Source organism: Leiobunum rupestre, chromosome 1, assembly GCF_980474605.1.
Source record: "Leiobunum rupestre chromosome 1, qqLeiRupe1.1.hap1, whole genome shotgun sequence".
NCBI classification, from domain to species: Eukaryota; Metazoa; Arthropoda; class Arachnida; order Opiliones; family Sclerosomatidae; genus Leiobunum; species Leiobunum rupestre.
In genome coordinates, this window is record NC_143384.1 from 44,299,871 (window position 1) to 44,323,376 (window position 23,506).

The 23,506-nt window shown below is 37.3% G+C and overlaps 2 protein-coding genes across 5 annotated transcripts; both read left to right on the top strand.

Annotated features, from left to right (window-relative positions):
• Positions 1-841: 841 nt before the first annotated feature.
• On the top strand, positions 842-5,660 carry Mon1 (vacuolar fusion protein MON1 homolog). Its single transcript, XM_090180349.1, has 8 exons — positions 842-1,311; positions 1,380-1,522; positions 1,586-1,778; positions 1,849-2,097; positions 2,158-2,333; positions 3,119-3,239; positions 4,972-5,253; positions 5,316-5,660. Exons 1-8 carry the CDS (start codon positions 1,015-1,017, stop codon positions 5,454-5,456), a joined length of 1,602 nt encoding a protein of 533 aa, XP_090036475.1. The 5' UTR covers positions 842-1,014; the 3' UTR covers positions 5,457-5,660.
• Positions 5,661-5,756: 96 nt separating this feature from the next.
• LOC149963045 (uncharacterized) lies at positions 5,757-23,275 on the top strand. 4 transcript variants are annotated; one of them, XM_090180350.1, is made up of 9 exons: positions 5,757-5,853; positions 6,128-6,195; positions 6,271-6,434; positions 6,493-6,649; positions 6,712-6,872; positions 6,972-7,070; positions 14,123-14,230; positions 15,926-16,022; positions 22,977-23,275. In XM_090180350.1, the coding sequence occupies exons 1-9, from the start codon at positions 5,763-5,765 to the stop codon at positions 23,040-23,042; spliced, it is 1,011 nt and encodes a 336-aa protein (XP_090036476.1). In that variant the 5' UTR covers positions 5,757-5,762; the 3' UTR covers positions 23,043-23,275. The 4 variants fall into 4 exon arrangements, with proteins under 4 accessions (XP_090036476.1, XP_090036478.1, XP_090036477.1 ...); XM_090180352.1 differs by having other exon boundaries at positions 6,574-6,649; XM_090180351.1 differs by lacking the exon at positions 5,757-5,853 and adding an exon at positions 5,945-6,043.
• The last annotated feature ends 231 nt before the right edge of the window (positions 23,276-23,506 follow it).

Consider the following 23,506-nt stretch of genomic DNA (forward strand, 5'->3'; position numbering starts at 1 on the left):
GGTCACTGGTCACCGTGTCCAGTTTATAATAATAATAATAACAAAAAAAAACAGAAGGTGACCAGTTTAATAATTAGAAATAATAGGAGACGACCTATTAATTTAAGGTTTATATCAATTTTTATTTCCGTATTCACTGGATTTATATGTACAGCGACTACGCTTACTACCGCCGCGGCCGCACGTCGAGGTTTTATGTAGAGTCCTTTCGCTCGCATCTCTCGAACGAGTCGAACTGTCTAACCCCCCTCTGGCCTCAAACCCTCAATCCTCTAGTGTCGCTTTCCCTGGAGTACGGTAGGCTACCTGGCTACGCGGTAACGGACCGGAGACTCTGGAGTTACGGGGCCTAGAGAAAGAGAGATAATACGGTGAATTACGAAGGTCTTCTAGGCTATGGTAGTAGTCTTAGGTGAGATAGTACTATATTGTACCATTCTTGTGGTACTCATAAAATAAAGTTAACTATTTTGAATACGTGTAAAGTTAATGTTACCAACATAATCTAACTTCTAAACATGTAGTATAGGTTTTTTTAGACTTATAAATGACATTAGAACATTTTATATAACTTTAAGACCAGTTTAATAATTCATAAGCTAGGGGGTAATTGGTCATAAGGACCAGTTTAATAATTCATAAGCTAGGGGGTCACTGGTCATAAGGACCAGTTTAATAATTCATAAGCTAGGGGGTCACTGGTCATAAGGACCAGTTTAATAATTCATATGCTAGGGGGTCACTGGTCATAAGGACCAGTTTAAATTAAAACCTTATTTCCAAGGCTGTTAGTAACTGCCCATTCGTATCGTAGTCTGCCATAAATTCTGGTACACAGCTTCTGTCACTTAATTGTGAATAATGAATTGTACAGCTGATTCTGATTACAATTAAACTTCTAATTACAATAGCAGGCTATTTTAAAAAAAATGTGTTCACGTTAATATAATAATGTAGTTAATCAACTTTTGGATATTTTACTGAATGGCTCTGTTATTTATTATTCATATTTAAATGGATAACGTACAGACAAACGATTTGAATCCTTCAACTCCCTCAAAAAGTATTGATATAAAGAAACTTGATGACGACGATATACCAAAAGATTTTGAACCAGGAGGTTGTAAAGGAACCATTATAGTTGCGGCAGAATCGTATGAGGACGAAGATGATACTTCTGATTCTGAGTTTAATCTTGGTGATTTACAAAGGCGACAAAGCAATATTGTAGAGATAGAAAAAGCAGCTGCTAGTCAGTTAGCTAAAGGTGAAGAAATTCTAGGAATAACAGATGAATCAAATATCAAAGAGGTATCCTTATATACTCAAATTCCTATGTTGTGTTATTGATGATTTGGTTTTATAATTTGATTATTCAGGATGGTACATGTTCCGATGATCTATCCATTGATAATTTAGATATTGAATATGATCAGGAAGAAGACTATAATAGCCCGGAATGGAGAGATAAAGATAAACATGTGTTTGTCCTAAGTGAAGCAGGAAAACCAATTTATACAAGGTAGGTTTTGTAGGCAACCTGTCAGTTTCGAAAAGTGAATGCATAATGTATTGATAAAAATAGGCATGGTTCTGAAGACAAATTGGTTACAGTCATGGGTGTTATGCAAGCAATTATTTCATTTGTCCAAGGGGAAGGGGATTCAATTCGATCCATTCGCTCGGGAAATCACAAGTTGGTGTTTTTAGTTAGAATGCCTTTGATACTTGTTGCGGTGTCTTGTACTCAGGCATCAGTATCTCAACTTGTAGTCCAAGTATGCGTTATATTTTTAATCTTGATAATATTCTTAAAACTTTCTTAACTTCGAAACTACATTATTTCAGCTCAATTACGTTCACAATCAAATATTATCTGTGCTAACCTTAACTCAGCTAATCCGAATCTTCGAACAACGTAGAAATTACGATCTTCGTAAACTTCTCGGTGGTTCAGAGAAGTTTATAGATTCGCTGGTGGACACTATGGACACAGATCCTAGTTTCCTCTTGGGCGCTGTGCGCTGTTTACCTCTCGAGAACTCTGTACGTGAAAACATTGCTCAAGCAATGGCTCAACAATGTTCCAAAATCAAAGTAAGTCTTATGAAGAATTATTTTTACACTATTTATAATGTTAATTCATTTCATCTAAAGAATTTAGTGTTTAGTATAATGGTGGCTGAAAATCAATTGGTAACACTAGTGAAAATGAAGAAATACTCAATGCATGCAGCTGATTTGCATTTAATCATCAATTTAGTCAACTCTTCAGAATCATTCAAAGCTGCAGAGTCATGGACTCCAATATGTTTGCCAAAATTTGATTCAAGGTATAATTTAATTTTAGGGACTATTCACGTATTATGTAAACCCTTTTTGCATTTTTCAACATCCTTCACCCCTAAAGTAACAATTGGAAAGACCCCTAACCTTTTTTTAGGAACAAACACCATCCTCAATTGAAATATCAGTGAATGATTAAATATGAAATGATAAGTGTTTAATGTTGTTTATCCTTAAAAAAAAGTAACTGAGAAAATAGATATTAAAGATCGTGGCGGCTCGACGTGAAGTAGCTCTTTTTTCAATAGATGTTGCTAGCGTCTAAACCAAAAAGGCGGTACTTATATGTACCCCTCACGTTGATTGGATCGTTTTTAAATTGGTCAATAACCGCAATTATAAACAATATTTTTATATGGGATGTATAATTTAGGTGAAAACCCACTAAACAGAGTATAAGTTGTTCTAAATATAATACTCTACAATGGCTCTGACCGTCTGACGACGTTATCATTTGGCTATTTTAAATGTTAGCTTCCTTTGACATAAATAGATGGCACCACGCTCTCCAGTAAAGTCGCGTTTTTCGAAGAATTTGATAGATTCATGGCTGTCTGTAATAAAAGGAGATTTTAATAATACAGGTGGCAATGATAGAGCCGCCACTTGCTTTAAAATTTACACTCTGGTATTACAACTGAATTTGTTATGTAAAATTTCAATATTGTTCTTTTTTTTACACAATCTGTGAATAGCTCCTAAGATAGTGAATTTGAAGTTAGTTAACATGTATTTCAAATGCTAAAATGATATAACATTTAAACTTTTACAGTGGTTTTCTACACGCCCACATTTCGTATCTAGATGAGGAGTGTAAAGTCTGTTTACTACTATTAACTGTAGAGCGTGACTTGTTTTTCCAATTACAAGAATGCCGAAAAAAAATTATAGAGGTTTGATTTTGTAAACTTATCTTCTTTAAGGTGCACACTGGCTTTTGAAAATTAAGTAATTCTGGGATTTTTCCTCCCCTATTTTGCAAGGTTGTGCAGTTTAAACGACAGTGTGGACTTTTAATGTTTTCTAGATCAAAGTCAGTAATTTAGTCCCGAGAGAGTATCAATATAGGGCATAAGAGTGAAACATATACCTTCACAGTTTTGAGGCATATTCTAACTATCACACATACCTCTCAAACTGAGAAAGAGTACACCACTAAATTACACTGTGTATTGCTGTGCCTAAGGATGTTAAATGTATTGATATTTACTTATGTCTTTTCCTGACATAATAGTCTTAGGAAATCTTTATAATAATGATTTTGTCTTGCTCAATTTTTGGTTTTCCGAAAAAGCGATGGGAGTTTGTGAAAGTACATGTTTCAAATAATACAAGCTATAGAAGGATATGAATATTTTTCTCTAAGACAGCATTTTATACTTCTGATAATTGAGTGTAGTTCTCACTGCAGCGTCTTGATAGGATATTTGGCTGTCTGTGTGTCCTCATGTTGTCGTCTCGGGAAAAGGAAAATGGTCGCAGGGTCTCCTCTCTCTTAACGTTTCCGATGGCTGCCCTGACATAAGAGTTAGAGAGAAAGGAAAACGTACCCTTATTTATTAAATACGTAACATCGAGCTAACATCGCAGTGCAAAACTTGCGTTGGGTCGATGTAATTTACTTTTCATTCCCCCATTCCTTCGACCCCCTCTCTAGCGAGGGGCAACTTGATATGAGTTTGTTGCGCAACCAATTGTTTTTTAAATATCGCCCGCGTTTGTCATATTCGTCTGCTATTTTTGGGTTTGTTTTCTCCCCCACCCTCCCCGGATAGAACTATAAAAAATATCAACTTCCGCTTTGGAATCAAACGCCGCCAGGTGGCTACTTTACAGGGTATTTTAGTGTTTTTTCGCTCGTGGAATATCCATTGAATTAGGAATAATACTGCTAGAATTACAATTACGATTTCGGTTGCCATGGTTATGCCGCTGCGGGACCTGGGGGCCTATTCTGTAAATATTCGAAAAACTTTATGCAAGAAAATGCACAACTTTTGATTGGTTGCGTTCTCCTTGTGTGGGGTGCTGTGTTTGTTGCTCCTAGGTGGCACTGGATGCAAAATCCGAACAACTCCTGCGTTGAGTTTGCTAGTTCTCTCCCCACGGGTTTAAGGGGTTTTCCCCGAGCTCTTCGGTTTCCCATTCCATAAAAAACATGTTGAGGTAGTGCCTTGGGTATTAGCTTAGCTGATTATTATATATATATATTTTTTATACGGATGTTTATTAGAAAATTCAATTAATCAGTAAGACAATCTGTGAAATCGATTAACCGAATGAAAAAATTATAATTTCCGAGTAATAAATCGATATTAAGCCCCCAAAACACTTCAAATGAATTTCAATTTTTTTTTCCAAAAACGGTATCCGAAAATTGGTTCGATTAACTGAACCGATAAGACTTGGTAAACGGTTATACACACACAAGGTTCGTTTAATCACATCCCTAGTTCGAGAATTTTGATATGCATCAGTTGGAAACCTCTCATTTCTTTAACATGCCGGCCAAGCGGATTCTCCGTTTTTTGTGGGTCTTTTGTCTTAAGGTCGTGGGTTGCACAATGGGCCCTTCTCACCACTCATTTATAATAATAATAAGGTAGTTTATAAATTTTATTTTAGAGGCTAAATAAGCATCAGAGCTTGGACCATATTCACAAAGCTCTGGAAAAGAATGGGTACGAGGTTTCGGATGTGGGTGTTTTAGAACTGAGGCACTTTCTTTACAAGTCTCGTTCAGCTGCCCAATATACAAGCCCTCTTTGTGAAATTCCTTATCACGATGAAAGTGGCTGGAAACACCTTTATGGGTTATATCAATATCTGCATCATCGCATGTTCAACGCATCGAGGCCTCTAAAGATGCTGCAGTACAGTGGACAGAAAGAAACTTTACTTGGATGGGTAAACTTTTTAGGAGAGGGATAACAATACATACTCTTTTTACATTTGTTTTATAATTTTAGCATATGTCTGGTTTTGAGCTTTATGCTGCTTTTGAACCGTTAGTTACAAAAGTAGACGCAACTAATGCTATGAAGAAAATAATTCACTGGATAAAAAGGGAGGAGGAGCGTTTATTCATTATGAATGGTCTTACTATTTAATGCAAACCGAAAAAATTATCCTAATGTAATAATTGTCCTTTTGTTGTAAAATTTCCTAATTAGAGGACTCTTCCTGTTATACTATATACTGTTGTTACATTAGTCTTGATTTGATTTTTCATTTAAATGCATTGAATACTATATCGAAAGTTCTTTAACTTTGTAAATCTATTTTTCTTTGCAATAAATTTGTTAATTTTGAGATGAAAACTAGTTATTATGGAATAATTATTTCTTGCCCTGAGTTTCTCTTGGTAAAATCTGGCAACCATCACGAGTAGTCTGCTCTGTCTTCTACAATGTAAAATGTCAAAGTCACGGAGCCAAAAATCCATGAAAAGGAAAATAAACAATTCTTTTTCTGCCGAACCTGCATTTATTTTAAATGCTACGAAAGGTACATAACTATTATTTTATACGTTCTTTGAAATATTAAGAAAAGTACATAACTATTATTTATACGTACTTTGAAATATTAAAAAATACATTTGATAGACACAGGCTTAGTGGTTTCATATGCAGAAGCCTAGGTCTGTCAAGCGATTTGTAAAGAGTGTTAAATATGCTCTTTGCAATGCAGTTCATAGGTGGTTCTAATTAACTCAACAAGCGATTTGTAGGTAACTATAAATATTTTGTTAGAAAATTAAACACAATTTTTCGTTCAATAGGATTGAAATCAGTTACTGGTGGGCCTAAAAATTATAAAGATCGTCAAAGGGAAAGATTCTTTACTGAGGTTCACATTGCCTTAACATTTTCAAAATAGATATTTAGTTAATATACACTAACTTTGAACAAATGATATTCCCAGTTTTCTTTAGATTTAAAGCAAAGAGATGTGCAACTTCTTAAAGATAGTTACGAAGAACAGAAAAGGAAACAAATGGAAGAAGAAAATCAACTGGATGAAGAAATAAAAAGTTTCCAGAAATTAGTGGGCGATTCTTCCAGCTTGACTGAACAGACAATTCAAAAGTGATTTTACTCCATTAGATTATAAAATGTGGTCATTTTGATATGTTTTAATGGACAGGGCAGAAGATGAATTATCCTCTAAATTAGCCTTAGTTGATGAAGTTCAAAATGTGAAATATAAAATTGAAACATTAACTAGAAAGAATACCGAAAAGGAGAATGAATTGAGCTTATTTGAAATGTACAAAGATTTTTTGACCACTTATTCACCCCAGGTATATATTTTAAAGTTTTTAATGAGGCTCAAGAAGCTCAGAATTTAGCAGCATATTTTCAGGTTGGAAAAGAAAGCAAAATATATTTTTCAAATCCGCAAGATGTTATACACCGATTTTGGGATCAAGAAAATTATTGCATTGAACTAATAAAACAATGTCAGGTTTTAGAGACTGAAAGGGAACAGCTTGGTGAAGGAATTAACACAACTAAAAGTAAATTGTAAGTGCTTTAGCATTGTATTATCAGATTATCTAGATGTTAGCCTAAAAAATATCCCAAATGGGATTATAGATTATGTTACTGTATTTAACTTTCTAGAGAAGATGAACTGGCAAAGATTAAAAAAAAGTGTTCCAAAACTAAAAGCGTACTGGAATTGCAGAAGCAGAAGGTACAAGAAGTGGATGCTAAGATTAAGTAAGTAATATGTGGCAATAGGTGAATCTTTTAAACGTCATTATGACGTTAAAGGGGTAGGGAAGAAGTGGGTATTGAGGGCAGAGGGAACTTCTTTGTGCTCCGCGTGACGCACACAAAAAAAGAAAAAGAAGTAAAGTCTTTGTCGGGTTTTTGTTGGCTAGAAACCATTTTCATTCCTACGTTTGTAACCGATTTTACCTCCCCAGTTACATCCTAGTTAGATTTTACCCTAACCACGTAGTGCGTTAGAGTGAGAGAGCATTACAATTTAAGAAGGCACAAAAGAAGTTCCAATCATTATTTATTTTGAGGCGATTTAGGTAGTTGTAACAATATCAACAATCAAAACATTATAAAGTAACATTTCTTCAATTACGTAAAATAATAATTTAAGATGAAAGAGTAAAAAAACTCAAAACATCATACCCGTGGCATTACCATTGTGCAGCAGACATAGCTATAGCACTAATTTATATATAGTAATATATACTAATTTCCTCCGTAAGAGTGAAGAATGGCGAGGATACGACAAGTCAAAAAAAAAAACACTAACTCTTTCTAACATATAATAATTTAACCTAACATTACAAAATACACTTATATTTACGACTTAATAATAATATACCTTAAGAACTACATAATCAACCTACTCCAACAGCATCATCACTATCAATCTCCCTCAATCCTAGCTAACCTCCTTTTATATACAGCCACTATGGGCATACAGCCAAAAGGTGTAGAAAAGAGAATTTAAAGACGTCATGAGAGACGTACTCTAGACGTACTCTAACAAAAGTGACGTCTACCCAAAACATGCCGTCCATGACGTCACTAACGTCGCCTGCTAAAGTTTAGTTAACTAAGCTAGGTTCAATTTAAGCCTATGCCAATAAGTAATAATTAGGAACATTAAAAGCATAATAGATAAATAAGAATGTGTATAAAGAGTAAAGAGATTGTTCTGGTCTCATAGGATATAGGAATGTCAAGCTGTCAATGGTAAGGAGCAATAAGAACCTTCCCATTTGCTTAAGCCTAGGCTGATGGAAACTAGGCTGAAACTCCCGGCGGCTACACGTTGCACTCCGAGTAGTAACGACGTTCGCCTAAAGATAATTTTTTTTCGGAGACTGGCTTTTCCATGTTTAAATGGCTGGGGCTAAGTGCTAGGTTGGTCTAACCCAACCACCCCAACTCTTACTAAATAATAATAATAATAATAATACCGTGTGGTTCAAAAGTGTTTGTCAATTGTAAAAGTAATTGTTTGTTGGGAAAACGAAACCGTTGCCCTTGTAAGGTAAAGGGAAGTACAATGTGGTAAAGACGACGGAATTCCATGTTGTAATGTCAAAGTGGATATTTTTGAAATTATTAATCCATCAGACCAGTGGCGTAGCTAGCATGGGTGACACCCGGGGCGGATATCACGGTGGGCTACTTACTAGTCTATAGTTTGTGTTTTCACGGTCGGGTGTCACCCCAAATCACGCCCAAACGGCTGGTACCCGGCGCGGACCGCCCCCCCTAGCGACGCCACTGATTCAGACACCACCAGTTTCAATTGCTAAGACAATTCCCAAATAAAAATTTGATTTTAATAAAAAAGAAACGTTTTAAAATTAATAAAGAAGAAGATTTATTGTGTGCGATACTCGAGTCTGTGAGAAGAGCTACATGACTGATGAATCCTGGGGAGAGTGACCGTTGAGGGATGATGATGGGGCATAGCGCCGTCTACTATAAACATCCAACATCTCCCCTCTTTTACCAAAAATAGGGAAGAGACTCCAACAATGAAATATAATAAAAAATACAAAACATTCTTCTCCCTCTATACGAATTAAGATATTAAGTTTAACATATATGATGATAATAAGCATATAAAGTCTTAAGGGGCGTATATCGCAATGGTTAAACTATATTTGGCCAAGTCTGCAATTATCTGCGTATACTGGATACTGCCCTGGCGATGGGAGATCTTGAGAATCTGGTACATTTCGATGAGTGACTGAGCTTTTGGATGCGAACTCTAATGAAATCTGACTGGAACGGTGATTTGTCTGCAATCTTAGATGACTTGTCTGCGATTGATTAGGATCTCACTGATAATGGCTCGAACTCTTGCTTTGACATGACCAACGGTGACTGTAATGGCTGACTTGGTCTGTTAGCTGATGCTCGTGGTGGGACTGATGTTGGTGGTCTCTGTAGTGAAAAGGAACCAGCTGGAAAATTCTGAAGGCTACTAAGTGGAATTCTTATCTAGAGTTTATCGTGTTGTTGTTCTACAGCATCATTCGGATATCTTGAAATTATCTATGCTGGATGGGCATGTTTGTGTGCTGGTTGACTAAGCCCTAAAGGACTGTTATTATTATTATTAGTGGTAAAAGTTGGGTGGTTGGGTTAGACCCAACCTAGCACTTAGACCAGAGGTCCATTGTGCAGCCCCAGCCAATTAAACATGGAAAAGCCCAGTCTTAGGAACGAAGCGCAAGATTTGCTTCGCCGGGATGTTGGAAAGATCGCTCGTTTCCAACCTATGCATACCAAGGTACTCAAACCTTTGAGCCGCATAAAAATCACAGACACAAAGGACATGAGAGGAAGTTTCCTCCTCTGCAAGGCATGCCCTGTACAAAGGACTTTCACTGATACCAATCAGATGCAGATGTCTATTAAGCTGGCAGTGACCTAAAAGTAGGCCCGTAACCACCCTTTTACTACTCTTAGAGAGCGAAAGCAGCTCAGTTGCTCTATTCATAGAAGACCCAGGAATAAACAATTTCGCCCTTGGTTCCAAACACTGTGTCGCCAGACCAGTCTAAACGACTTGGAAAGTAAACACTAAACTGCTTTTCTAAGTGTATCTTTGTAGCCATGTTGTCAGAACCCATCAATAAGATCGGTAAGTGACCAGAATATCAAGGCCAGAATATTGGCTGAACTCCCAATTAGCAGGCCTCCACCAACCATTATGCAGTAACCGATGGGCACTCATAAATTCATAATTGCAACTTCCTCTAAAGATGAAGCGGTAGAATATTCAGGAGCACCTCCAGAGAAACGCTTGGTGCCGTTCTCATAGCTCCTGTAATGCTGCCACAGGCCAGCCTTTGCACAGTGCGTAGTTCAGCCTGAACTGACTTAAGCACTACCCTCGGCCACCAAACCACTGCTGCATACGTCAGCATAGGCCTGATTATCATGGTATAGATCCAATACACAACCTTTGGACTCTCCAGAATAACATTTTTGCCTTCCTGATGCTGAGGTCAAGATGTGGCTTCCATGTTAGTCTACTGTCGAGAATGACACCGAGGTATATTACCTCAGTTGATTTGACCAGGATGGTCCCAAAGAAATAAATATCATTGAACAAGTCCTGCACCTTCCTCCGAGTGAAAGGAATCAGGCTCGTCTTGCCAGGATTGACGGTGAGGCCCACATCTCTACACCAGCATTCCACAGAGATGGGAGCTTTTCTCATCATAGTCGAAATGGTTCCTGGGAACTTCCCAGTAATTATCACTGCGACATCGTCAGCATAACCAAAGCAGCGACAGCCATCCGTGTTTAGCCCTCACCAAGCTATTTCTTTGAACTCAATTTCACGTTCAAGGCAATTATTTATGCCATGAAGGGTAGTCTCAGTAGATTTACCCTTTTGATAGGCATACTGAGCATTCGAGAGGGGTGTAACACTAAGAACCTCCTCTCTAATATATCTATCAACTAATTTCTCCAAAACATTTAGGAGAAATGAAATTAGACTGATTGGTCTAAATGCCTTAGCCTCGAGATAACTGGCTTTCCCGGGCTTAGGAATAAAGATAACCTTTGAAAGCTTCCAGGAGCTCGGTACGTGCCCAAGAGCAATACAGGACCTGTAGATTCTGCACAACACAGGGGAGATAATATCTATTCCCTTCTGCAACAAGATGGGTGATATTTCATCCGGACCAGAGGCCTTGTAGGGCTTAAATGACTTCATAGCCCACGTAAGCTTGGAGTGAGTGACAACTTGTTTTGACACATCCCAATCTACCTTTTTAGTTCTTTTGAACCAAAGAGGAAGATCATAAGAGTCATCTGTATCTGTGTCAGTGACTTTAGAGTCTGGAAAGTGAACCTCCAACATATGTGTCAGTGTTTCCTTTCCAGAACTGGAGTAACTACTATCCTTCAATTTAATAATATCTAGATGTTTTGTATTGTCATGTGCCATAATTTTCATTAATTTGGCTGTAGTGGGAATATCAGAGATACTCTCACAAAAATCCCTCCAGGAAGCCTGTTGGGCTTCTCGGATGGCTTTATGATAGGAAGTGAGGGTCTGCTTATAGGCTGACCAATCACCCGTCCTCTTAGCTCTATTAAAAAGCTTACGAGTAGTTTTGCGAAGTCTACCAATCACATTGTACCACCAAGGAACTAACCTTGGCTGATTGGTAGATTTTGCAGGACAGTTTTGGTGGTAGGAGTCGATTATGGACTGTTGCATGTGATCAACAGTCATTTTGAGCTCCAGCACCGAGGAGAGCCTAGAGCCACATCCCTGTAAGGACTGTTACACAGGGTGTAGATGAGAACTGTTTCTGCTATGTTTTCCGTGATGCTGTACGAATGAGTTAAGATTTGATACCATTTTCCAAGAACTATGAGCTTTCAACGGATCCATTTTTATCATTTAACCTTTCCGCAATTCAACCATTTAGCTATATATTATCGGATATCTTCGATGCCTAGCCAAAAAATTGTGTATCTATCTTTTCTAATAGTGGCATCTGGTCCTAGATCTAAGATGGCAATAATGCAGTTTCTTTCACATATGCTGACGACAATTTGTAGGCTTGCAGCAACGAATAAACGGTGGCCTGTATATATTAATTTGTTTTCTGGATGTTAATTTTTTGACGTAGGCCAGGCATGCTTTCATGTTAATCTGGATCAAGGTTGTATATGAAAAGTCTTTTTCTGCGATTGCCTTGATGGAATTTAATGTGAGAGTACTCTGGCTTCAGATATTTGGGATATCTCCGCTATCTTATTCTAAAGATTGACTTCTAAATAGGCACTGTTAAGCATATCAGCTATAAGTAGCTTGGACCCTGGTATAAACTTGATAGAAAAGTTAAATGTTGGTAAAGGTAATAGCATCCTTTAGAGTGTTTCGGGTGCTGAGCGCAAGGGGTTATCAAAATTAGCACCAATGGCTTGTGATCTGTATGCACAAATGCTGCTGGGTTACTAATCAAATATTGCTCAAACCTCCAAGTGTCGGCTATTGTGTCTCCTGATGGTCTTTCTGCTTCTACTTGATGAATTGTTTTGAGCGTAATCATTCCCATGCATGTAGCGGCCTTTAGTAGAAGAATTTTGAACCCTTCCACGACTTTGAAGTTACAAGTTGTTTTTTGTAGTCATAAACGCAATCAAGAATGGCTTCCAGGATCGAACCATCGTATAAACGCAAACACCTATGACTTGGTTTTAGGGCATAAGACGTATTTAGTTGTAAAGCATCATAATAATATCGAGATATGACGTTACAGGTAGAGCCCGTGTCCAACTGACATTTAAGAGTAGTGGAAAGCCCCATTTCATCTTAAAGACCGAGACCAGAGCGAATTTCCACCCCTCTTATCCTGTACTTAATTTTTGGACCTAGTGACAACTGATTGACATCTCTGACAACTTAAGTGACAGCTCTGACAGCTAGAGTGACCGCCTGGACAATTCCATGTATTGTAGCTTACCTCTTTTTTTGATGCTCATTAATTGTATATATTCTATTCAAAAACAGTCAGAGCCGTCGGTCAAGCTGTCGACGCTGTCACTCAATTTTGTGGGGGTCTAAATTCGCGCACGAGAAAATGAAATCTCTGTTCTTGGCCTTTAAATAGTTCATATGTCATAGAGTTTAGTAAGATCTGAATGTGAAGTAACCACTGCTACATCTTCCATAAAGAAAAATCATCCCCTATACTATGTGAATGACTAAATGACGGTTGATAACCTGGCGGATTGTATCGATAAGGAAGTTCTTTGTAATTATTGGCATGTTGATCTTCGTAGGTGTTTTTAGTATTGAGGCCGCGCATGAAGATCCTCGAAGCTATGCTGTCTGAACCCGTGTCCGTACTCTTCATTTTGGTATGCCCCCTGAGATGTTTCAAGAAACTCCTCCGAACCTTTCACTTGATTTTGTCTAGACTATCTAGAGTAATGTGTACAGGTTTTCCCATAAACTGGATAAGATTCTCGTCTACGAATATGCCGTGAACCACAGAAGCGACAATTTTTCATAGAACTGACCAATAGTCTCCGACGTCTGTTGGGTGGGTTTTTGGAATTTCTTTTGTTCAAACAAAATCTTAGTGCCTGGCTTAAAATACTGCTCCAAGACGTCCAAAATGTGCTTGAGTTTTAGCGCCTCTACGACGATATTTGCAGCCCTTTATAATCATCCTACAAAATGTTTTCTTGTTTTAAAGCCTTTGGAGTTAACACTAATCACAAAAATAATAACCACTCAAGATATTTAAGAATTTTCAAAGTACGTGGTTTTTCCAAATATTAATTTAAAATCTTGCAATGACTTTAATAATTTGTGAATCCATATTAAAGAGAGCCTGGTATTTTAATATTGATAATATATTTTTTAGTGAAATTAACCTAGAAGTAAGAAAACATAATTTACTTCAATTGGGCGAGCCGTAGATAGTAACCAAAGGGCATTCTCATTCCCCAAATGGGAATTTCAAACCCTTTCGATTGCAGTTCCTTAAGTTTTTACTCTTGACAGGGTATCAGCATGGACTAATTAATGGACTAATTAATTAGTCCATGGTATCAGGGCTTATAGAATTTAGTGATATACAGTGCATGTTCGGTTGGCCTAGCCATAGGAGAGGGTCGAGCATGTATGTTGCTATTATTATGACCTGTGCCATCTAGTTATAAAATATTTTAGAGTTATCTATTTTAACCATACAAATTTAATGGGAATTTAATTAACAACTTAAACTATGTTTTTGAAATAGATTCTATGAAGATAAATCCAAAAATCCCAATAATTTCATGAAACGAGTCGAACCTCAAATAGGCCAATGTTACCGCCACATTCGACCAACCTCGTACGTCAAACAAAGGTAATAGACCGTTCTTTGTTTTGAGTTTGTAGACCACGACTTTAATTATTTTTCATAAGTATGTAAATTAGGCGAAATAATGTGTGTTGAGTAATCGTATTGACGTCAGACTCGGAAATATGAGAGCCTCTAGCGATAAAAATATGCAAAGAAAGAGGCGGTTCTACTGCAGTACGTCGATGGCTCAATAAGTGTCACAATTGGCAGGTGATTACAAGATTTCAAAATAGTATATTATGATAATATAAACCCATAGAAATCTCATAGGTAACTAGAATGCTGCCGTGTAACTGGCAAATGGGCCAAACGCCGTGGCAGACGATTGCCAGATCTCAGCCAATCAGAGCTCAAAGAGTGGTTCTGCCAAGAATTTAATGTCACCAGAGAGAATGACGTCACCTATCTCCCGCTATAGTAGCGGATCCAAGGAGGATTATTATCCTCCTTGGCGGAACCACTCTACGGCCTCTCATTGGCTGAAGGTTCAAGGCGAACTGGCGTCAAGCTCGGCCGTAGGCGGCAGCATTCTAGTTACCTATGAGATTTCTATGTATAAACCTCGTACCGTAGCTAGATTCGAAATCACTGCCTGGCGCGTAGTCAATAGCGTTTACCCACTTCCTATCGGAACTCCGAACTCCGAACTAATTAGCTCTAAGCTACCATGGTAACTAACTACAGATAAGACCACGGCCAACTTTTACAACGCGGTGTTGCGCGAACAGCGCGTCATCAAAGTTGGCCGTTATAGGACTATAGCAATAAAGGCAGAAACTGATGGAATATAAAAAAATGATTGTTTAACCGTGTTTAACCGTAAATTTAAGTATAACTTGGAATTCGTTAAATTAAACGTAAATTATTAATTGAAATGAATCATCATAGACGTGAAAAAACGGCAAAAATTACCTAAGTCACGAGGCGCTGAGACTGGCAGCCATGCTGTCACGAAATGTTCCCCCTTTCCCCTACCCCCCACTTTCTGAGGCTGGTAAGCCGTTGGAATTTATTTTACCGTCTATAGAGTAATATCGGTGTGACGTATGTCGACGTCACCCATGCTTTTTCCTATAGATAAAAAACTGCCCTCAAAACGGCGGCCATAGCCCAAAGGTACAGAGCGATACTACTCTATTGAAATTTAGTAATGGTATAATTTCGGTAAATTTACCAATTATTTTCATAAAGCAAAAAACATCCAAAAATATGTTGTTAAACCTCAAATAAAAGAAGAAACAATTGCATTGGACCAGAAAACCAAATCATTTTCCTGATAAAGACTCCGAATTCCCGCCGCTGTTCCATACATTTAAATGCATTTCTAAGGGGTTATCTAGGAGGTTTCTCTAAGTTTAATGTAAGCTAAGGCTATGGTAAAATTAAAGTACTATTTTAATAATTATTGTGACATCAAACCATTATTTTGATTAAATAAAAAAAGTTAATGGTAAATTTACCGTTTTTATTTTTACCGGTAAATTAACATCACTAGCAGGGACTCCGACTAGGGTTTTGTTTTTAAAGTCTAGGTATCTTTTTTAACATTAAGCAAGATGTCACGGACATTTAAGTACACACAATCCCCCCGATGTTATAACTAAATATTAAATATGAAAATTTTTCAATCATCTTGTACATCAACTTAATAAGCGAAAGATAAATTGAATATTTTTGGTCAATATGTTTCTCTAATAGTAATATTCAGATGATTATGGACTTGGAGAGGAAATTGTACACGCTTTTTGAAGACATGAAAATCTTCTCTCTGGCAACCTTGAACAAGGCAGCCAAGGTCAGTTACTTCATTTCGTAAAACTTATCAGTTACCTCTAGTGGCAGAAATGTTAAATTGGGCGATACATAATAATAATCAGCTAAGCTAATACCCTAATGGTTAATATCTCAGCTATATTTGGTCGAACGAGCGAGGCTTACTTTATGGGTCGAAAACATTGAAAATGGACAGCATCTTCATTTAGGTAATATATTAAAATCACAAAATAAAATATAACATCTGGACATTCCTGGCGTATGAAGTGTACAATGCTTAGAGTCGGGTTGGAACTTTTTTTAATTTTTTAATAAAAATCAAATTAATCGATTTTTTTATTTAAATCTATTTTTTTATTGAATTTATTTATTTTTTTTACAATTAATGGCTCTTTTCCTGTATAATTAACGGATATTTTACTTTTAATATTTTTATATTTTAGTTTGCTTAGATTTTCTATGTATTTAATTTTTTAAGAACTTAATTTTTGCCATTTTTATTCCTCCATAGAAACGTGTTAATTAAGATGACAGTTTAAAACAGCTTTCAACAAATTTTCAATCCGTTTTTTACAGTTTAAAAAGTCCTTTACGGCTTAAAAACATTTTACAGTTTAGAAAGTATTTTACAGTTTAGAAAGTATTTTACAGTTTATGAAGTCCTTTTACAGTTTAAAAAGTATTTTACAGTTTATTAAGTCCTTTTACAGTTTATAAAGTGATTTACAGTTTATAAAGTGATTTACAGTTTATAAAGTCTTTTACAGATTATTAAGTCCTTTTACAGTTTATTAAGTCCTTTTACAGATTATTAAGTCCTTTTACAGATTATTAAGTCCTTTTACAGATTATTAAGTCCTTTTCCAGATTATTAAGTACTTTTACAGTTTATTAAGTCATTTTACAGATTATTAAGTCATTTTACAGTTTATTAAGTCCTTTTACACATTATTAAGTACTTTTACAGTTTATTAAGTCCTTTTACAGATTATTAAGTCATTTTACAGTTTATTAAGTCTTTTACAGTTAAAAAGTCCTTTACGCCTTAAAACACTTTTACAGTAGGTAGGGTGCTAGCTTGTGGGGGTAGGTACATTTGTTCGAATTTCAATCGTCCGAACGGTGGAACAAATGTTCGAATTTCATTCTTCCGAACCGCCGAAATAACAAATGTTTCAATTGTTCGAATTGGACAACTTGTTTGTTTTATTCGTCCGAATCGGTAGCATCACTTGTCCGAATTCTGTCGCTAAATTAGTATTTCTTATTGCTGTTTTTTTAGTGCAAGAATAGATAATAAAAAACTACATTGTAGTAAGTGGGAATTGCGTTGAATGTTGTGGATATTTTAGGTTAGGTTAGGTTAGGTTCACGTTAATGTTAATATTTTCTTATATTAACAATATTTAAAAAAACAACCAATTCCTAATGTTCGAAAAAACGGACAAACGATTATTCGAACAAATGAAATTCGCCAGTAAAGTTAACATAAATTGAACGACTAACTCACCAACAAAAGTTGTGATATATTTTTCGGGCAAATGAAATACGTTTTCGGAAATACGATCCTGTTTTCCGACATTCGGACAAATGATCATTCGGACATTTGTACCTTGGAGGAATAAAATAAGTATACTTGTTTTATTCCTCCAAGTTTGTACCACCGTTCGGACGAATGAAATTCGAACAAATGTACCCAAATCGGCTTGTGATGCTAGAGCATCCACTCTCTACTCCACAGCTGTACGCGAAGTGGGAGCTGGTAGCCCCATTCAATAAAAGGCGCAGCAATGGGGCCCATTGCTGCGCCTTTTATCGGGATGAGTGACTTGCGTCGAGGGTGCGACCGTAAATAGTGGGGTTCTGCTACCCATGACTGTTTTTGTCACCTGTCCGGGCTTGTGGACGCTGGCGTAGGGCATAGTGTTGAAACCACCGGTGTAGTAGGTTTTTTGATTCGCTTGGAGCACCGGTATATAAATTTCTGACCCAATGTCGACGTTCCCGCCATGGCGCTGTCAACGACCTTTTTAAACGCTCCCTTGTCTCTTCTGGTGTGCCGCCCGCTCTCGAGCCTCCCTGTATGTCGCGGGATGACGGCAAACGTCCGGATGGCGTGTCTCTAGTTCGTGGTCCGGTCAGAAATCTTTGGTATGGGACTTCACCTGTACCGGCCCTTTCAATTTAATTCAATTATATTTTATTTTTTTAAGGTTTTTAGTATTTTTGGTTAGAGGGCCAAATCAACTTGCGACTCATAGCCCTCTTACAATATCAAATAATACGGTTTATGTCTAACTAATGCAATATGAATTAACAAAGTAAAATAAAATAATTCAAAAAGGAACCGTACATATAATAAATAAAACTAACAAAGTTACATAAAAATTAAGTTAAAACAAAAAACGGTATAAACTAGGAGTTGGGTCTACCCAGTCTCAAAAATTATTCTTTTAAAAGTGTTTTTAAAAGTTTAAGTTTACAATTTTATGATTATGTAAATTGAATAATTGTATCTGGCTTCTTCTTCTGGCGCCCCTCTCTGGGCCGTGTTCCCTTCTGGCGCCTTTCTCCGGTCCGTGTCCTCTTTTGGCGCCCCTCTCCGGTCCGTGTCCCCTTCTGGCGCCCCTCTCCGGTCCGTGTCCCCTTTTGGCGCCCCTCTCCGGTCCGTGTCCCCTTTTGGCGCCCCTCTCCGGTCCGTGTCCCCTTTTGGCGCCCCTCTCCGGTCCGTGTCCCCTTTTGGCGCCCCTCTCCGGTCCGTGTCCCCTTCTGGCGCCCCTCTCCGGGCCGTGTCCCCTTCTGGCGCCCCTTTCCGATCCGTGTCCCCTTCTGGCGCCCCTCTCCGGTCCGTGTCACAGACTGAATTGCAGAAGAAAGCCAAGTATTTGGGTCTCGAAAATCGTTTTTAGTTTCGAGCCTTGTTGGTTGAAACTCTTGGTTCCTTCGAGTGGGGCAACGACCTTGATTCAGGCCGGAAAATTCGGGAATAAACTGACGAGCCGTGTTCCGTAGAGTATTTGTGGCAATGGATCCCAATTGCCGTGCAGCTGGGCCGCCGTGCTGAACACATTCCCACCGAGTTCCTCTCTTGAGGAATGCTTGTTCAAACTTCCTTGAATTGTGCTGTAGGTTTTTAAACCCCGATTTTTATGAAATTATAAACTTATGTTTACATTAAATGAAGATTTACTTGGGATTTAAAAAAAATTATGATCCTATAAAATCAGGGCAGTTTTGGGCTGTTCTGAAATCGGATTTGGGCAGTGCTATTTATCGTGAATTTACCGCAAAAAAGTATGAAAAATTTAAAATACCTAATCACCTCATGGGAGATGGCGGCGGGTCTTTCCGGTACATCGACAATCGCATCCAATTTTGCTGAACTAAGTTAATTATTTACAGCCCTTTTTAGTTTCACATCGAATATATATTTGAAGTGACACTATTGCTATGGACGGAATGTCGTTAAGTGTTGTTTGTTTGTCGGCGTCGTCGGCGTCGGCGTGGAAATCTGGAAAGCGACGACATGGTAGATGGAGCTGCGAAAAATAATTTCTAAGGTTGACGACACCGGGAATCGAACCGAGATTTCTGACCGCGTAGTCTCCAAAACCGACGCCTTATTCAAGTGAGCAACGCCGTCCTCTTCGAAAACCTTGCTTGAACCTAGGGACTCATCAAATTTATCTTACTTCATGGCATCTAGGAGCAACAAACACAGCCCCCCACACAAGGAGAACACAACCCGTCAAAAGTCGTGGATTTTGTTGTGTACATTTTTCATTGGCTAGACGCTTTAGCGCCTGCTGCCGTGGAAGGGGAAAATTCGGAAATTGCTTACCCCCGCCCGTAAAACGTTCAGCATAAAGGCTCGTGACGCTCGTTAAATGAAATTCGTACACAACCCTTCGTTAGCGTGTTTAAAGTCTAGCTGTGTTCTCCTTGTGTTTGTTGCTCCTAGCTTGAACTTTTAGCCTTGAACACTTTTATAATTTGTATATTTGGTCCAGAGATGTCGCTCTTGCCCGAATGTTTCAGCTGGTTTTTTGTTTGAATATTTCATCGAGCAGTTAGTTTGATTTAAACCCGGGTCTCCTGAGGGTGGGCGGGTTGGTCTCATTCGATAGAACTCTTTGACGCGCACGCAGTACCGTTAATTTCCGCCCCCTCGAACCAGCTCCCTTAAAGGGAGAGTAACCAAAAAAACAAGCTGGTCTCATTCGATAGAACTACATTTTCCTCTATCAAGTTTGAAGTTTCATGAAAGGAAAAAATGTTTCCGGTATATCATTCAAGGTTGCACTGGATGATTCTTTTTATAACAGGTATCAAGCTATATTTAAAATTCCTCCTTTCAAGATGGCATCATTTATCTTCAGTCTTCACAGGACTATGGTTTTTCTTATCATAAGAAAATAATAGCTCAATTTCAATCTTTTCTTCCTTTCTGGAGAAAACTATTGTTATTAAATCTTATAAATTATTTCACAAGGTTGGAAGACAAACTAGTCTAAAACTTCAGTGATAAACTCAATCAACGAGAGACGTTAAAGAACTTCGTCACCAGTTTCATCACGCAAGGTTAAAAGACCAACTATTAAGGCTAGTTCCCACTTGGCGAATTTTCGAGACGAATAAAATTTTCGCGCAATGAAAAAAGACGCGTTTTTTCGGTCGCTGGGGAAGCGGTTCTCACTTTAGCGCGAAAATTTAAAAACGCTGAAAACAACTCGTGCGGGTTTTTAGTTATGTTTTAGGCCTAACATAAAATATCAGTTCAAAATGAACCAAATGGATGTTCCTGTTGATAATTTCAATAATAAACGATTCTATTCGTGAGATAATTACCTTTACTTCAGTATCTTGGTCAAGTTGGCTGAGCCGCTTTTCTAAAGACCTGGCTTAATAAGTGACGGACGGGAGCGGAATAGATCGAGGGAACGCGTTTTCTGATTGGCTGAAGCTTTTTATCGCCAAGGTGTGGACGTCAAAAAATAGAACATTCGCTAGATACCGCGGAGGCGCGACTTTAGCGGCGAATTTGAAAAAAATCGCAAATTTTATTCGTGAGCGTCAATTTTCAGCGCTAAGTGGGAACTAGGCTTAACAAGGGAGTTAAATTTTAAAATAAATCAACAAGATACATTATAAAACTTCATCACCCGTTACCCCACACAAAAAGGTTAAAAGGCAATCTAAGAGTTCAATCCATTCACCCGAAGAACTTCCCTTTGGGTAATAAAAGCAATAATGGAACCATAAAGAAACAATAAATTGAAGTCACCATCGGGAGAAGATATTACATTATTAAGAACACGCGTACGCTTCAAATTGAAGACTATTTCCCTTCACACTTACGTACCGCCATTATTAATTATTGGACTCCCATACTCATCCAAAAATGAAGATACATTTTTATTACAATAATTTTTGCCATATACCATTCGCAAAAATTAATTATATGAACTTTCAATTGCACGTTAAGAATACCCGTTTATAGCTTTGCAAGAAATAGATCGAAATTTAAAATATAACTTTTTGTCAAATTACAAAAAAGGATTTATATACTAAGAATATGAGAGCATAACATTAGTCCTGGTCCCCATGCTCGCATACTTCGTAGCGGAAATTCGTCTGCTAATCTGTTATAAAAAGTAAAAGTTTGGAATCGTCTACGTGAAAGAGTGAGACCAAAATATCCCAAGCAGTCGAAGCCTGTTGCAAAAGTCTGCTTTGCTAGAATCGAACGAGGTAAATTTAATGGGCTAGCACTTTGGCTAGGGCTTTTGCAACAGACCCTTAAGCTGCAAAGTATGCGACCATGGGGACAGAATCTCCGTCTTGCCATATTCTTAGTACATAAATACATTCTTGCAATAATATGATTTATGCAGTTGTTAATAATCCATATTAAATATCTGCTCTAAGAAAATACCAATTTAATCACCGAGATAATATAAAATTCGAAAATGACATATTCTATTAATTTCTCTTCTGCAAAATTACATTCATGGGTATTTTTTTTATGAATTTGCGAATTTACATGACTTTTGGTTCGTAAACTACCCAAATGTTTGATATAAATTTCCTAAAATAAACACATTTGAATCCCAGTTTAAGAATTTCTTTAAATCATATTTCCATTAATTTCAATAATTTAAAAGAATTATGTTCGTCGTGTTTGCTTACCTATTTCACCTTTGATACTTTCCGTCTGTCTAACGATACGATAGGAAGTCATGGCCTCAACAGCTTTTGTATTGGTTTGCCCACCCGGGTATCCTGAGGGTGGGCGGTGGCCACTCTTTAACATAAGATGGTAAATTATATATCAAACAATAGGAAATCACATGGGCTCAACAGCTTTTATATTAGTTTGCCCACCAGGGTCTCCTGATGGTGGGCGGCATCCACTCTTTAACTTAGGGTGGCAATTTATATATCAAACGATAAGAAATCACGTAGCCTTAACAGCTTTTGTATTAGTTTGCCTACCTGTGTCTACTAAGGGTGTATGGGTTTTCCCACCCGAATACACCAATGTGGAACTAATATTAGGGCGTGGGCCGACTTGCTATCTCATAATTTTGGTAAAATATTAGTCTGCTACAAATTCTGAATTCTGCGCTTTTATAGCTCATTGAAATTATGTTTTGGAGGTTCAGTTTGTATTTGGGCAATTATAAAAAATCCTTATTTTACCCCTAGTATAAAATAAAATAATTAAAGCCTTTGTATAAAATAAAATAATGAAAGCCTTTATATAAAATAAAATAATTAAAGACTTTGTATAAAATAAAATAATTAAAGACTTTGTATAAAATAAAATAATTAAAGCCTTTGTATAAAATAAAATAATTAATGCTTAAAAAACCACGAGCTCTTTCTCAAATAACAAACGTTTTATATTCGTGTTAATGATGAACCGATTATGATTATATGAAACTAAAAGGGAATGGAATTTTTCTCCCATTAGGCAAAATTGAAGGAGGAAATGAGACACCAACAAGAACTACGACTGCAAGCTTTGAAGACTCGCTAGATGCTACACGGACCAATTAAAACGAATGTTGATTAAACTGGGACAAGTTTCCAGACCAGTTTGCGCTACACTTTGAACACGAATGCTTTGCATACAGTCCGGAATATAAATAGAAATCGTGCACGTTACGCGCGACTAGTAGTATGAAACAAACAAGATATCACGGACATCTAAGTACATACAATGTTTGAAATATATTTCAATTATTAAATTTAAATTTGAACAAATTTTTAATCACCTTGTACATTAACTTAATAAACGTACTATAAAACCTCGAGAGGAATTTTGTCGAAAATGATGGTTTCTCAACCACCCTGTATATTAAAAACATTATCTCGATCACTCTGTCGTTTAACATAAGTAACCCACTAAGCATTAACAACCAAAGTAATTTTAACTCACCCTGGCCGTTAATTAAAAACAAATTTTCAATGAGCAGCCCATTTGACCAACTGCTTGTTTGG